The sequence below is a fragment of the Theropithecus gelada genome, chromosome 12 (genome assembly GCF_003255815.1).
Source record: "Theropithecus gelada isolate Dixy chromosome 12, Tgel_1.0, whole genome shotgun sequence".
Taxonomy (NCBI): Eukaryota; Metazoa; Chordata; class Mammalia; order Primates; family Cercopithecidae; genus Theropithecus; species Theropithecus gelada.
Window position 1 is genome coordinate 3,033,169 of NC_037680.1, and position 17,012 is coordinate 3,050,180.

The 17,012-nt window shown below is 38.6% G+C and overlaps 1 protein-coding gene across 2 annotated transcripts in view; it reads left to right on the top strand.

Annotated features, from left to right (window-relative positions):
- Positions 1-17,012, top strand: part of WDR33 (WD repeat domain 33) — a 108,201-nt gene that overhangs the window by 61,401 nt on the left and 29,788 nt on the right. The window contains exon 8 of one of the 2 annotated variants that reach the window (XM_025405596.1): positions 12,526-15,168. The exons of the other annotated variant lie outside the window; for it this stretch is intronic. Within the exon in view, the coding sequence (XP_025261381.1) occupies positions 12,526-12,586 (61 nt within the window). The 3' untranslated portion in view covers positions 12,587-15,168. Of the gene's footprint in view, positions 1-12,525; positions 15,169-17,012 lie in introns of those variants that run through there. 2 annotated transcript variants of the gene reach the window in all.

Genomic DNA, 17,012 nt, shown 5'->3' on the forward strand with positions numbered 1-17,012 from the left:
GCCTTCCCTTATATTTTTGACTTATAGTTTATTCTCGGCTGGGTGCGGTGACTCATGCCAGTAATCCCAGCACTTCGGGAGGCCCAAGGCAGGCAGATCACTTGAGCCCAGGAGTTTGAGACCAGCCTTGGCAACATGGCGAAACCTCATTTGTACAAAACAAATACAAAAAGTTAACCGGGTGTGGTGGTGTGTGCCTGTGGTCCCTGCTACCAGGGAGGCTGAGGTAGGAGGATCTCTTGAACCTGGGAAATCCGAGGCTGCAGTGAGCCAAGATTTCACCACTGCACTCAAGCCTGGGTGACAGAATGAGACCCTGTCCCTCTCTCCCCTGAAACACCAGTTCTACAATGAGAAATAGGCTGATACATTTTTGACTTAAGAAGAAGCAGATATAAGCAGATATTAGGAATTACAGCCTGTGAGAGAATGGCGTGAACCTGGGAGGTGGAGCTTGCAGTGAGCTGAGATTGGGCCACTGCACTCCAGCCTGGGCTGCAGAGCGAGACTCTGTCTCAAAAAAAAAAAAAGAAAAAGAAAAAGAAAAAAAAGCCTGTGAAATGAAAGGTATTTGAAAGACTCAGTATGATGGAGAGTTTCAGTTCTTGCTGAGGAGAAACACTGAGGACTGTGATAATTGTAAAGGTTAAAGTTTGACAGAGTTACTGAGGGCTTGTCTTGAAAGAGAAAGTAGTCAACACCATGGTGTTTTTTTTTTAATTTTATTTTAGAGGTGGAGTCCTGCTCTGTTGGCCAGGCTGGAGGGCAGAGGCACGATCTCAGCTCACTGCATTCTCTGCCTCCCTGGCTCAAGCGATTCTCCTGCCTCAGCCTCCCAAATAGCTGGGATTACAGGTGTGTGCTACCATGCCTGGCTAATTTTTTGTATTTTTAGTAGAGATGGGGTTTCATCATGTTGGCCACGCTGGTCTCAAACCCCTGACCTCGGGTGATCCACCTGCTTCGGCCTCCCAAAGTGCTGGGATTACAGGCATGAGCCACCATGATGGCCTTATGGTGTTTCTTCATCATCATTTTATTTTGTTTTTATTGAGACCGTTTTACTCGGTCACCCAGGTTGGAGTGCAGTGGCACGATCACGACTCACTGGAGCCTCAACTGCCTGGGCTTATGCAGTCCACCTGAGCTTTCTGAGTAGCTGGGACTGCAGGTACATGCCACTATGCCTGTCTAACTTTATTTTAGTTTTAATAGAGACAAGATGTCACTATGTTGCCTAAGCTGGTCTCAAACTCCTGGGCTCAAGAGATTTTCCCATCTTGGCCTCCCAAAGTTCTGGGATTACAGGTGTGAGCCACCAACCCCAGCCACATTTTTGGTTTTGTACCTGTAGATACGATTAATACTTAGAGAAATTATATGAAAATATTGCTTTATTTTCTTCTCACGGCTAACATACTATCCAGATAATTCCAGTAGTCAAGGTGAGCACTTTTCTTTTTTTTAAGTTTCAGCTACCTAGGAGCCCCTGTTAGGGGGTTCACTTGAGCCCAGGAGATCGAGACAGCAATGAGCCATGCACCACTGCACCCAGGCCTGGGTGACACAATGAGACCCTGTCTCAAAAAAAAAAAAAAAAAAAAAAGATATTACTCACTTTCATGTTTTCCTTATAGCTTCAGCTTTGTTGTTGATGAGCATTTCACTGCATCCTTTGTTTTAAAGTACCTCTAAACCTTGACATATCCCAGATACTTGGACGTGCTGCTGCCAATTGAAATGACCCTTGATTAACTCCTGCTTATTCTCCTGATCAACTTGGCTATAAAAGCTTCTCCTCTGCTTTATCAGTTTTTAATGCTTTTTACTTTACCTGAGCCATTTAAAACAGTTTACCATGGTCTTGACATTAAAAGCAAAACTGAAGAAATCTTATACCAGCATCATCCAAAGCTCCCTCCTTGTGAATTGCAGTTTTAGAGTCATTTTCTAAGCCTAGAACATCTATTTTCATTTCACTGTTAGTATTCACAAGTGTGAATACCCTTCAGCTAAAGACCACTAGGAATACACCTGTAACAGAGCAAGTTGGATTTATTACTTATTGCAGCAAAGAACACAGACCACAGGGAACCATGGGGTGTCCTAGTAACAGGGTGTTATAATGTATTACAGGATTTGGGCTTTGGATAATTTGGGGGGAAGGTCTAAGGACGTGAGGGCTTGCTCTAGATAGGGTGCTGTCGGAAAACAGGCAATTCTATGATTGGGTATCAACAGATCTTATAGAGGGGGTCAACTAGATTGAGGATAAAGCCATAATTGATGAAGAAATAGCTGTCACTCATTTGGCAAGAAAGATAATTTTGTTCTTGTGGGTTGTACAGTGACCTCGTTTTTTCTCGCTTTGCCATGGTCTTGGAGTGACTACTTTTGATACTGATGTTCAGTGAGATTGTCCAACAGGAGAATGGAATGTTTAAGCTATAAATGTCATAACGGTTTGTAGTAACACCAAGGCTTAGCTTGAACGTTAGATTAGTTCTGAGAGGTCAGAGGCTGCTGCTTTTTACTTTCTCAGAAATACTCAAATCCAGACAGAGTGGAGGTCAGGATTTAGTAGCAGTGACATGCTTGGCAGGCACAGGTTGGAACAAGCTGAAATGATACCAGCCGTACATTCTTATGAAATGGAGCAACTGGGGAGAATTTGGTGGCATGTTAACCAGCATTAGACAAGCAGGATACATTATAGGCAAAAGCAGCCTCTTCGGATAGTACCACTGGTTTTGCCACTGGTGTATAGAATTTTCCCATAGAAATAAAGAACGTTATCATGTATCATCATTGAAATCTTCATAGCTGCTTTTATGCTAACATCGAGTGCTCATGAGAACCTCAAAATCTTTAAATAAAGGTTTTAGATTGTAAAAGCTTTTACTTGTTTTTTTCAGTAGAGCAGCGGTAGCCTTAAAATATTGTTGATTTGGACCTAACTGAGGATAAAATGTTTTCAGAATAAGATTTTTTCTCCTAAAGACTATTTCACACGTAAATATCTGTTCATTTTAGATTTTAAACACTGTGTTAAACTATTGTTTATATTTTATTAAGTACAGTACATAATTTCATATGGAAAAAACATTAGCATATTCCAGAGTTAGCACAGATTTCAGGATTGGTAGATAAATACCATTTGCGCCTGTGTCTAAATTGTGTAGATGTCAGAATTAATTTTCATATAATTTAGACACATAGATTTGTGGTGTATTCTCTTGGTCAAAGTGCCTTGATAATAAGGCTTTGTATTTTGAAACTAAATCTGTTTGGGCAGAAACCCACTTTGGTGATCTCCACAAAATTCACTGGTTTTAGTAATCTTCTATAATTGTATATTTACATTTATTTTTTTTATAACATCCGTTTACCAGGATTGATGCTGAATAGTACCAGTTTACTGTGTCTTTTCATAGTCAATGATGAGTGCAAGTCTATTTGTAATAAGTATTTTTTCTATAAAAAGAGAAGGGTAACTTTTGTGTATTGTTAACTTTAAAATGTAATGATAGGAGAATATAGTGTAATTACTGTTTACAATGATTAAGTGACAAAGAAATTATTAATGTTGTTAAACCTCCTCTTTAGCTGCTCCAAAATTCTAGGTACAATTGTAGTTTCTACTTGGCACAATCTCTGTTTTTCCTCTAGGGAACTTAACATCACTCAGCTGAGCGTCAGCAGGTTCTGGCTTTGAATCCCTGCTTTGCCACTGGGCAAGTCAAGCCTTTCTCGGGTTGCCTCTCCTCGTCTGTAAAGGAGAGTTAATGATACCTACCTCACAGGGCTGTTGTGAGGACCACAGACATACTCTCCACAGTACAGGATGAAGCAAATGTTTGTTGCTAAAGTCATACATGTCAAGGAAAGATGCTAAAAGACAAGATAGGAGTAAAGAAAATAACATATTTTACTTAATTTAAGAGGAGATTGGAATTGATTAGGAAAGATATTAAAGAAGAGGTATTAAAGGTATTGAGGAAGGGTATTTATGGGAGGAGATGATTGGATTAAGAATTAGGATTGGAATATGATTATCTTATTTTCAGTAGTGATTTTTAGATTTAGAAGTGTCATTGATGAAATTATAAGCCACATTTAAATAGATAACATTATATTTAAATAGAATATGACTTCTTTTTAAAGCTTTATTTATGTAAGTCCTCATATTTTGTTTCCGCTCTCATCTCAGAACCACAGGAGTGCCAGAAGGCAGTCAGGCCTTCACCCCCTGCATTCCCCGTGCACTGGCCCCAGAGTTCTCTTCATTGCCTTTGCTTGCTCACTTTTTTATTTTTTATTTTTTATTTTTTATTTTTAATGTTTTAGAGACAGGGTCTCGCTCTGGCTCCCAGGCTGGTGTGCAATGGTATGGTCATGGTTCACTGCAACCTTGAACTCCAGGGCTCAAGTGATTCTCCTGCCTCAGTCTCCTGAGTAGCTGGGACTGCAGGAGCTTGCCACCATGCCCAGCTGCAGATTGTTTTTTGAATAGGTAATATATTTGAATCTTTCTGGAGAAACACGTGCTATTTTTTGAGTTCTAGTTAGGTAAATTCATGTTGGATGAGTGTAAGACATACTGAGTTACTCTGTAGATTTGGAGCATTCTTTCCACTGGTACTTTTTGCTAGGTTTACAATATCTTGAAAAAATATGAAGACCATAAAACGATATGTCTGTAGTATGAGCTGTTTATTTGGACATTTTTAATAGTCATTTTAAGTTAGATCAAAATCAAATACTTCATTGTTAGAAATATTTATATAGCCAGCACTTTGGTTGCTTCACAAGTCCTCAATCTGTTTTTCTTCAGTCTTTGATTTTCTTTGTTGCTGTTTCTATAAAAGAATTATGAAAGAAACCATTATTTAAGTACAGTTAAGGGTGAGAAACCTTCATTCCGCCATATTTCTTTGATTTTGTGTTCAGTATGTTGGTTGAAGATGAGAAGTACGGACCAAACACTGGGAACTTAGTGGTCCCACATATTCCAACATCACACTGGTCCCAAAGAGCACAGAGGCAATGCTGCTGCATATATCTGGTTAACCAGAATTCTCTCTGGGAAGGATCGATAGCACAGTTATGTGATTTTTGTGTGTGCTTGACTGGGTTGTACAAATAAACTGTGGGTCGTACATATACACAAATGTGTTCTTCAGAAAACAACAACCGTGCCACTGAAGCCCGCTCTCAGTATGCATTTTAAAGAAGTGTCTCCACTAGTTAAAATGGATTTACTTTGATCCTTCTACATCTGGTCCTGTGATCAGGAAGATAAGTACAAAGGCAAACTGACTGCATAACAATAACTGACGTATATGGGGAACTCACTTGCAACCTGGCTTCGTTAGCAGTGCCATTCTCTAACCAACAAGCTGAAGACCACATGCAACACTGAGATGCAGTTTTTTCATCAGTCATGCATGGTGAAAGGTATATTCTATGAATTGCATGGAAGTAAGAATTGGAGACCGTTTTAAGGTGAATTCACACCTACACAATATGCCATGTGAAGGCCGAGATCTGTGGTGCAAGGCTGAGATCTGTGGTGGAAGAGTACTGGGGGAATGGAAGGGTGGAAAGGTAAGGAAAGAATTGGGTGAGATTAAGAGTTGTTTTTCTTGAGAATTTTTGCCTTTTACAAAGGTAATAAACATTCATAAAAGGTTCAATTAGATGTAAAAAGCCAACATCTTTCCCCTCTTATTCCCCAGTTTCACATCCAGAGGTAAGCACTGTTCTCTTAAAGCTTGGTGTATATCTTTTTAGAATTCCTATACATACACAAAAAGATACTTTTAAAAATCACTACATGAAAGGAGATTATACTACATATATTCTTTTGTTATTTGCTTTTCTCACTACACTGTATATTAAGGTCATTTTTCTGTATCATTACTACCCCAGTCTTTTTGACTGCATGTATCTACTGTAATTTATTTAACCATTCCTCACTGATAGGCCTTTGGGATTTGCAAGAAGTTTTTGCCAAGACACAGTTGTGCACTAAGCTTCCTCCTACCTTTATATTTGTGTCACTTACGTAAATTTTCCATTAGGGTAGACGCCTAAGAATCAAATCAGTGGAGCAAAGGGTATGAGCATTTAAATGTTTGCTTCCAAGATGAGTTGTCTTCACTGTCCAGGAAATCATTAACGATGAAGTTTAAGAAAGTCGTTGTCATCTAGCCAAACTGAAAATAACACAGGACTAACATTTTAGGAAATTGTCACCACCTAAATACTTAACCTTATTTTAAAAAATTAATAATAAGCACATATGGTAAAAAGTCTTTCCTCCGGCACCATAGAGGGATGGAATATGAAATTTAAAAATCAGCCAATCCTTTACCTCTCCCCAGAGGTAGTTTCTGAAAACTAATTGTTTCTATTCTTGTGGTTATCAGAACTTCACATAATATGTATTTTGGTATATCTGTCTGACGCAGTGTCTCTTTCTGTCATGAAAGGTGAGGAATTGAGTGTTATTCACACCACCAACCATGCCTCCTGCCTCCTCGTTTTTGTCATAATGAACCGTAGTTTCAGTGGTTTTCTTTATCGCTTTAAATGTTCTTTAACCTTTATTTTTAAGGGGACTACCAACTTTAGCCAATATTCCTTGGCCCACCATTAGGTTACGGAAGGAAATCTGTGCCTCTAATTTGTTTCCACTTCTGCTGTTTGTCTTCCTTTACTTCTGAATTGTCAAGGATTTTAAGCCAATTTTGTTCTGTTCTTGAATTATGGCTACTCTCTGTTTTCTTCATATTTTAAAATTCTAAACCATGAGAACAAAAAAGATAGCATTTCTGCTATGAATGATGCTACTGACAACAGAACCAAGCAGTATGATGGGGCTTACAGAGAGAGTGACGATCTTGTGGGAGTCACAGAAAAGTGCTTGGGCAGTGTCAAGATCAAGTGAGCTCCTTTGTATTAAGTCTGTCATGCCGCCAACTGTTGAGAATAATGCCATCGTTTAATTCACTTTTGTCTTGCAATTTCTTATTACCTTCCCTGGTTTTCAAAATTAATGTCACTGAAACTTTTATCATAGCAAATTTTTAGGTTTTTAATTTTTCAATTTGAGTAAATGGTTTTTGTTTTTGAAGGCATTCTTTTAAGTCCACTCTTTTTTTTAATTTTTCCCAGTTCAGTTGAAAATCTTCAAACATTTTCCTCAGAAACAGCACTTAGGAGGTAAATCAAAATTATTGAGTCTGGAAAGGTATTTAATTACCATCATACTTGACTCATAGTTTGGGTTTGAATCCTTTGCCCTCTGAATTTTTACGTCCTTAATTATCTTCCATCAGTTTTGCTGATAAGTCAAATGTAATCCTGAGTCTCATTATTTTGTATATATCTTGATTTTCCTCTCTGAATGTTTTCTGAATGATCTCCTTTCTCTGAGGGTTTTTTTTTGTTTTGTTTTTGTTTTTGTTTTTTTAAACTGTGAGTATAGGTATAAATATTTTAAACTTCATCTTTCTTGGCATGCTGTCATCTGCAGTCTTATTTTTTTCCCATTTAAAGGCTTTTTCTTTCTTTGATGATTGTTTCCATTGTCTTTGCTTGTCTTACGGAATTCTTAGGAGATAACTGTTGGACTGTTTGGAGCTGTCTATCTAGTATTATTTTTTCTTACTTGTTTTGTCTTCCTGCCCTTTCTCTAAGTATTGGGAGATTTCTGTTTGTCTCGCAGAATGCTAATTTAGTTTTCAGTCATGCCCAGTCTGGTTTTCAGCCCTTCTGGTGATTTTATTTCTTTTATTTCTTTTTTTTTTTTTTTTGGGACAGGGTCTCCCTGTGTCTCCTAGGCTGGAGTGCAGTGATGCAATCATGGCTCACTGTAGCCATGACCTCCTGGACTGAAGCGATCCTCCCACCTCAGTTTCCTTAGTAGCTGGAACTACAGGCATGAGCCACCATGCATAGCTAATTTTATTTTTATTTAGTTTTAATTTTTTGTTGCCTAGGCTGTTCTCAAACTCCTGAGCTCAAGCAATCCATCCACCTCGGCCTCCCAAAGTCCTGGGATTACAGGCTTGAGCCACTGTGCCCAGCCGAAATTTTTATTTTTATTTTTATTTATTTACTTTTTGAGACGGAGTCTAGCTCTGTCGCGCAGGCTGGAGTGCAGTGGCGCGATCTCGGCTCACTGCAAGCTCCGCCTCCCGGGTTCCCGCCATTCTCCTGCCTCAGCCTCCGGAGTAGCTGGGACTACAGGCGCCCACCACCGCGCCTGGGGAGTTTTTTGTATTTTCGGTAGAGATGGGATTTCACCGTGTTAGCCAGATGGTCTCAATCTCCTGACCTTGTGATCCGCCCACCTCAGCCTCCCAAAGTGCTGGAATTACAGGCGTGAGCCACCGCGCCCGGCCTTATTTTTATTTTTTGAGAGGGAGTTTTGCTCTTGTTGCCCAGGCTGGAGTGTGATGGCACGATATAGGCTCACTGCAACCTCTGCCTCCCGAGTTCATCCGGGGTTCAAGTGTTTCTCCTGCCTCAGCCTCTGGAGTAGCTGGGATTACAGACGCTAACCACCACACCCGGCTAATTTTTTGTATTTTTAGTAGAGACAGTTTCATTATGTTGACCAGGCTGATCTCAAACTCCTGACTTCAGGTGATCCACCTGCCTCCGCCTCCCAAAGTGCTGGGATTACAGGTGTGAGCCACTGCGCCCAGCCCAAAAATTTTATTTTTATCAACTGCATGTTTACTTTTCAAGAATTTCTAGTGGTTCTCTGATCTTTTCATTTTTCAAAGAGGCCTATTCTGTAATTGGTTTGTTTTTAAGGAATATACCCCTTAAAACCTTTAACATGGTAATTGGGGTGTTTGTGTGGATGTCTGGTTTGATCTGTTGTTCCTGTTTATTTTCCCTAAAGTCGTGTAATCTGTATTTTTCCTCTTTCCTGGTACTTGCTTTTTCTCAAATGCCCAGTGACCCTTGGTTGTCCAGAGATTTGAATGGTGGTTTGTATTGGTTAGTATAAGTAGTTATCTTGCATTTTTTGCAGTTGGGTTCGCTTACCTACAGAGGTCCTCCTGGATGGAAGATCTCACTGTGGATTCGTGTTTCTGTGTGTGTGCTTGTACATGTGTACACACATGCATGTTTGTGTGTGTTTAATGAAGTGAGTGGAGAAGCACAGGCCACTGCCACATGTTATCCAGTAAGTAGGTTGTGGGTTGTACTCTGAAGTGGAGTACAACCACTTGTGGAACTCCTAAGTGGAACTGCCGTCTTTCTCCCTCCCTCCCTTCTCTTTTCTCTTTTTCTCCTCCTCTCCCGTTGTCTCTTTGCCCTCCACTTCTTTCCATTTTCAGGGTCGTCTATGGCATTTCCACAAACTTTGTGCCGCTTTACTTTTCAGCCTCAAATCCTGCTCTAGGGTTTCTTCCCAGAGTGAAATGTGCTTTGTGTAACAAATGTGCTTTGTGTAATTTGCTTTGTCTGTTCTACAGAAACAGGAAGTCAGGAGGTAAAACCTGGACAAGTCTCCCTATAATTGCCCTCATTACTTCATCACAGCCTTTGTCACTGAGCCTTTGCCACAACCTTTGTCACTGACAGCTACAGTCAAAATACTGTGTATTTTGGGTTTCATTTTTCTCTACTCTGGTTTATTCATGGATAGGGCCCATCTGTTTTTAGAGAATGGCCACGTTGTGGTTGAAGTTTTTTCAAAATTTCCTAAAATTTATGGCCGACGTATATCAGTCTTGGGAAGTAAGTTCATCCTCTGCAAACCTTTGAAAGTAATTTAGGAAGAGGCTTGCATATTTCATTTTACTTAGTATTAAATCAAGATTTTATTCCAAAGCATGATGCACTTTTCACATTAGTGACCTTGAAATAATCTTCCTTACCTCTCTCCTGATATTCTCCCAACTTCGATCATTTTTCCCTTTCTTAAGAAGTCTTTCATAGTTAAATTTTAATTGTATGCTTGAAGCTTAAGGTAATCCATGGCATTGGGGGATTTAGAGATGAGTAATCAATTAAAATAATTGAAAGATTGTGTTGAACCCAGTTCTTTTCTTTTTTAGAGACAGGGTCTCTCTCTCCCAGGCTGGAAGTGCGCTGGTTTGATCTCAGCTCACTGCAGCCTTGACCTCCCGGGCTCAAGCCCACCTAAGCCCCTGCCCATGTCTCCCTGGGCACCATGACACCCAGCTAATTTGCGTGTGTATGTGTGTGTATGTGTGTGCAGAGAAATACAAATCCCTCCCAAAGTGCTGAGATTATAGGTGTGTGCCAACGCTGCCGGCCCGACATTTTTCCTGTAGATTTTTTTCTCCTCCTAGAAATGAGTTAATGTTCTTTAACAGCAGAGAAAATGTAGAGGGAACCATCAGACATTCACACCACAAGTAAAAAGAAGTGATTGGTATCATCTTCTCAGTGTTGGAGGTGGCATTGTAGTCTAATGGAAACAATAGTTACATTAAAAGTATTACCTTTCTTAAGTACTCAGGACTTAAATGCTAAGTTTTTCTTAGTATCTGTCTTTCTTAAAAAAACATAATCAACATAGTGAATGTAATGGTGGTCTCTCATTTTAGATTTTCTAGTTCTGAGAGGTAAATGGCATTACATCAAGTGTATTACTTGGGGTGAATGTTCATAATCAGAATTCAGTGTTATATTTTCTGGAGTCATTTGAAAACGGAAATTTAGCAGTCTTACAAAAGTTGCACTTTGGGGGCACGCTCTCACATCGAGCCATTTTCTACTTTCCCATACTCTATTCATAGTAGTAACAGCTCTTGCCGGATAACTAAGTCTATATGGAAATAGCTGTCCCCATGGTGAACTTTTTCAGGGCAGAGATTGGATCACAATGAAAGTTTTTATTCATTGAGTGTTCAGAATATATGCTAGGCATGATGCTAAGTGCTTCATGTATTTAATTCCTGAAACAACCCAATAATTGGGTAATAATCTCCATTTTGTACATGTAAATATTAAGGCTTAGCAAGGGTTAAGTAGATTACATAAGGACATAACTAGTAAGTGACATCTGAGGTTTAAACACATCCAGTTTATTGGAAATTTTTTACTGTTAGTCATTATGTAGCATATGAGCACTGAACCTATTTTTCTTGATTCCAAATGTAACTGATTTGACACTGTACTTCTGCTTTTATTGGACAAAGCTACTTTCATCTCTTGGTTATTCTCTTCTTACGGGGCGCGGGGGGAAATTATAGTAGACTGTAAGTGGAAATGAAAATTTTCGTCATTTACTCTTGGTCCTGGCTCAGAGATGAAGGTGGAATAAACCATTAATCTATTTTCCTGAAGAGCTTATTTTTGGATTTTAAACAATGCGTGTATAGGTCTATTTTTTGATCTCTCATTTCCTCATTCATTCAATAAAGAGCAAGAACATGGCAGATTTTAAACACCTTCACAAGGAGATAAACTTGTTTATAATATGTTAAGTTTAATTTGAACTGGTTTGGATTTTCCTAATAAGCATTCCTTGGTTTTCACATCTCTGGAATGGTAAGATAGTTTTTCTGAGGTCTGTGGGCAAAAAATTTTAAGGTTCTTGTGTGTCTTTTATTTCATGTTTACATTTATAACGGGACTGGTTGGATATTGAATGCTATATTCAAAACTTTTCCCTCTATTTCAGCACTTTCAAGATTTTGTTCCATTCTCCTCCTCCTCTTCATTTTAATCAGGAAAATTATTTACAGAGTGACTGCTTGTGAGCAGGACTAACCCATAGGCAGTGTGCCCTGAGTAGCCCCACTGTCTTCTTGCAGCTAGTGTGTTGATGGGAAGTTGTATGGTATATTGGAGAATGTCCCTCAGTTGGCATTTATCTATTATTTTTCTCATGATTAGACCGGGGATTGTCAGTTTTTGAGAGGAAGATCACACAGGTAAAGTGCCAGTTTCATCATACCATCTCATGGGTGTGTACTATCAATATGACTTGATGTTGACCTTGATCATCTGCTTGAGGTAGAGTTTGTCAAGTTTGTTCAACAACAGCTACTCTTCTTTCCTACTTTTCATAACTGTACTCTTTGGAATAAAGTCATAAGATTACTATATAGCCTACACTTAAGGAGTGGAGTGTTACACCTCACCTCTCTTCAGGTGGACTAACAGGTTATATGGATTTCCTACACAGGCATGGGAGACTTGACTCTTCTTTACTTATTTATTTATTCAGTTATTTGCTTATATCAGTATGGACTAAATGGATATTTTATGGGAATATCTTTTTAATATGGTGGAAATTAATAATCAGCTCTCAGTTGAAGTTTTCTCAGGCTACGTTTTTCTTTGAAACAGAAATGGAGATGTTTGTTAAGATCCAGTTGGAGCATGTGTTATCTCAGGTTACTCATTAATAGAAAAAAATCTTAGTCATAGCTGGAAATTATGCAATCTGCCAGGGCTCATGTGATAGATACCTGCCTCCACAGTATTTAAGAGTTCATGTACTCTTCTTGTTTTGATAGACAGATGTTTTCATCACTGCCACTTTCTCCCAAGAGGTGAACAGCAGTCGGTGGACAAAGTTTAGGGAGCCACATTTAGCAACTTCTGTGAATATGCCCAAGAAGATTCTGGCAAAACACAGATTAAAAGTACAGTTGATGCTGTGGATGGCTATAGGTTAACTATTTTTCTGCTTTGACATGGATTATTTGTTGCTTTTATGTTTCTAAACTCTCAATTAAAAAGAAGTGTATCCTTAATCTGGCCAACTGAAAATGAACTTGTTCACCTCTTTACCTTGCTTTCAAAAGGACTGCTTACCATGGAAGGGCTCCAGAAGAATCATTTAAAACATCTTTTGTTTTCCTTCTTGGTTCTGCGTTTTCTTCCTTAGTAGGGACTTCAGTCATGGCTTCTCTTTATTCTTGACCTGGGTTGTCTGCTGGCAGTAATACCTCTTTTATTAATGTAGTGTAGTTACTGGCCTTTCTGGTAGTCTTCGTATTGCCAGACTCTCATCAATCTTTTGAATGTCTTTTCTTTTTCTTTTTGCACTTTTCTGGTTTTTCAAGTGATGAGTATATGCTGCTTTTCTTGACTGTATATATTGTTACTGAATTATGAATGTCTGCAGAAATGTTTACTAGAGACCCTGTGACTGTTGAATTACATGTGCCCGAACAAACACACACACACATTTGTACACACACACACCCCAGAGTACACTTTCTTACAGTGGACTTTGCTGCTGCTTTCTGCATGTGTGGGACACTGGTATCTCCCGTCTCAGACAAATGGCTGATGTTCTCTATGATGTTGGTGTTAACATCAAAGAATTGAACACATACAACAGAAATGAGGTTGAAAAATACTCGGTTACTACATTCCTTTAAACATCTTTGATGAATACTCTGCAAAGTAGCCTTTAAAAAATGTAAATTTAAAAAAATGTCCACAAAGGAGAATTTGCTGGTTAGCACAAAACACACTGCAAAATTGCTGCTTTATGGTTATTATAACTGAAGAATATAGAAGATTGACACACATTTTATACACCCTCAGGCAGTGTTTTGGAAAAATATTGTACCTTTTCAAATTGTTATCAATTACCTGTTTTTCTCTATTTCATAATTCTCAGGATTTTTCTAAATACAGCCTTTAAACTTGACTCAAATGGAAATTGTGCGCTTTCCTGTTTATACCCTTCCCCACGTTATTGTAAAAGAGTTTAACAGCAGCCTGATATGTAAGTTTCAGCAAAACTTATACCTGTATAGGTTTTTATTTGACTCAAAAATTAGCTATTTTACCATATAGTCATAAGAATTTGCTCACTTTGATGTCAGAAGTACTTAAGAATTTAGTTACATGGCACTAATCTTATGAGTTGTATGCCTAATTTCAATTTCTAACCTACTTGAGAGTTTCTTTTAGGTCAGCCTTTGTTGGTCTTCCATGTAAATACAAGTTGGTACAAATCAATAGAAAGATTTTACCTGCATATGCAAAGTAAATGTGTGACTTAAATAGAGACTGCCAGATTTATGGTGCATCTATCTTTTTATCCATTTGAGCTTGCTGTTTTTTATGTTTGTGTATTGATTGCTCTTGACACTATACATTTCAAAACTTCTTATAACTTGAAAAACACTTCTGTGCTACCACTCAGTTCTGATCAAATCCTTACATTTTGCCACACTCGTTTCTGAATTTTCAATAAAGAAATACGCATTACAGATTAAAGGTTAAAGACCCCTTTACATGCCCTTCCCCAGTCTCCTCTTCCTCCCACAGAGGTGTCCACTCTCTGAATTTAGGTTCATCATTGCCAGACAAATGTAGTAAGCTAGTGTTTCACATTTCCAAAATCAGCCTTCTGGCGGACTTGGAAGTACTCTGAGAAAAGAAGACTCGTGACCAAATTCTCCCACAGATTTGTAATAGTGTACATATTGAAAGGACTGAAGGCTCTCAGACTGGGAAAGGAACTTACCCATTTTAAAACCCAGCCTTGCTCAACTTCCTTGACTGCTGAACCCTTCAGCCAGGATTCTCCGCACTGTTGTGTCTTGGAACATACATTGTGAAAACGCTGCCCTGCCTAGGCAGACCCCCTTTGCAGAATTAACTTTCCATTTCATCCTATAGTTTTTCACTGATGTAACTGTCTAGATTGGACAACAAAGATGGCTAATAGTAATCACTCCAACTTGATGTTGACTGTTGGGTTGTGGTGAAATCATTTTGCATTAAAGGAAGGTAAAATGCTAATACATTGCATATTCCTTGACCAGAGCACAGATTACTTATGCTTCCTAATTTTTTAAGAAATCCTCTGTCCAACTGGAGTGTCTGGCTGTGGACCATGGGTACTCATATACCCTTTGTCTTAAACTGATGTTACATTTTATGTTCTTGTGGCTAGAAGTAGCCTGAGTTTGCTGTTAATGTTTAACACATTTTCTTGAGTAACAGTTCTGTTAATATTGTACAAGATGGTACTTGAATTCTTTGTTTGCCTTTTTTCTTCCTGTATTAGAAAACCTTGGTGCTTTTTGTAAGTTTTGTGTAAAAGAAATTTTCTTAAGATTTGTTCATAAAATGGCCTGATCCAGGAAAAATAAAATGGGAACATGGACACCATTTCTGACCTTCAAATAAAACTTATTATGTATTGATTTTCAGACTGTTCACCGAGCTTTGGGATCCTATGGACTGTCTCAAGACAGGGTTATTTAGCTGTTTGGGGTAACAGGTTCCTTAGGATCTGATGAGGTGGAGGAGGGGTGATCAGGTGGAGGAGGGGTGAGGGCCTGAGAAAAATGCACAGGGCACAGAGTTTACATCCAGTTTCACAGGAGCCAGGGAACCTCCTCCTTTAAGGGAATTGTCAAAAAGCAGACCTTCTGCCCTTACTGGTTCTAGCCTTCACTGCACTACACTTTACGGTTCTGGGATAGGGAATAATGAACAAGAAGGCTTCACCATCTACAAAGCAAGTCTAAATGTCTGTGCACCAAATATCTGATGTTCACCAGATATCTAATGCCGAATCCATTTATCATGTTATTCTTAGAATTTTAAGGGTTATTAAAAGGAGTCTCTGCATTTTATTTTCGGAATCTCCTTTTTAACACATTAAGCATCTTTTCATTAGGAAAATTATCTTGTTTGCATTCTGCACCTTGCCATTTTGAGCATGGTTACATAGCATATTTTAAACAGAGTTTTGTTTTTGTTTTGTGGAGAAAGGTCTTTAAAAGTGCACTCGTGTTTTTTAAGGTTCATTTCTATCTTGACCCAGAAGACTTTTATTCTAAGTATTAATTTTCTTAAAAAATTTTGTTCTAGCACTATGTAACCCTACAAATACTCCCCAATGTTCAGGCCTCATTTTGTTTGGTGACCACATATTTGAGAGGTTGAGCACCAATAATAGGAACCCAATAAATGTTGGCATCACGCACATTTATTTTGAATTAATGAATGAGTGGAAGTGGAAGAGTACATAAATGATTATGTGAAAGAACGAGTAGAATAAGTGAAATCGTTTACTTCCTGTTTGCCGTACATTTTAATGCTATTAGTGGTCGCTTTCTGCAAATAATTATTACAAAGTAGTAAGTCGAACATTTCTGGCATATTAGACACAGGTTAATCTACAAAGCAGCGTCACCTGTCTCCGGGAGATGCTAATTCTGTCCCTGGTCATTTAGCTGGGACCCTGAGGGAATGTTTAGCTGGATAGCTAACTAAGAAATGATGCAAACTCACTGTTCTCAATGCTTAATATCTAAAAATAACTCAGTATGATTAATTTGGAATAGCTTTTGGTGGAGTTAGGTTATGGTTGTCACCTTCCTTCATTCTGAACAAGACTCTGGTCTTCAGAATCAACGTGTTTACTTATTAGTCAAAAGAATTATGTATTTATCCCTAAATTGTTTTATTGTATAGTTCTGAGAGGTGGAAAGGAGTGCAGAAGTTGTCATATAAAAGCTCTTCAGTTACAGTTGAGAAAGTGAAAGTTGATTTGTAATTGGAACAAAAGGGACTATCCACTTCATCTGGATGTTATATTTAGTGAGGTGAAGACAGGATTGGATGAGGAGGAAGAAAGTCCGGGCCCCTCCCCACTGCCTTAACCCTTTCAGGCTTCCGAGTTCTCATCTGCAGAGTTAGAGGGCTGGATGGTTTTGCAGGTCTTCTCAAGCTCTGGTATCATTGAAAGATCATTTTTTGTTGTTGCTGTTCATTGTACAACTGAGATAAATAAAAATAAGATTGTGGAAATTTAAAGGGATACTTTCTGTAAGGCCAGTTATTGTCCAGTAGGTTTCTGTGTGTGTGTGTGTGTGTGCGATGATGGAAGTATTCTATGTCTCTCCTTTCTGATATTCTAGCCACCAGTCACACGTGACTATTGGGCACTTGAAATGTCACTAGTATGACTGAGAAACTAAAATTGTAACTCAAACAAATTTAAACAGCCACATGTGGCTAATAGGTGC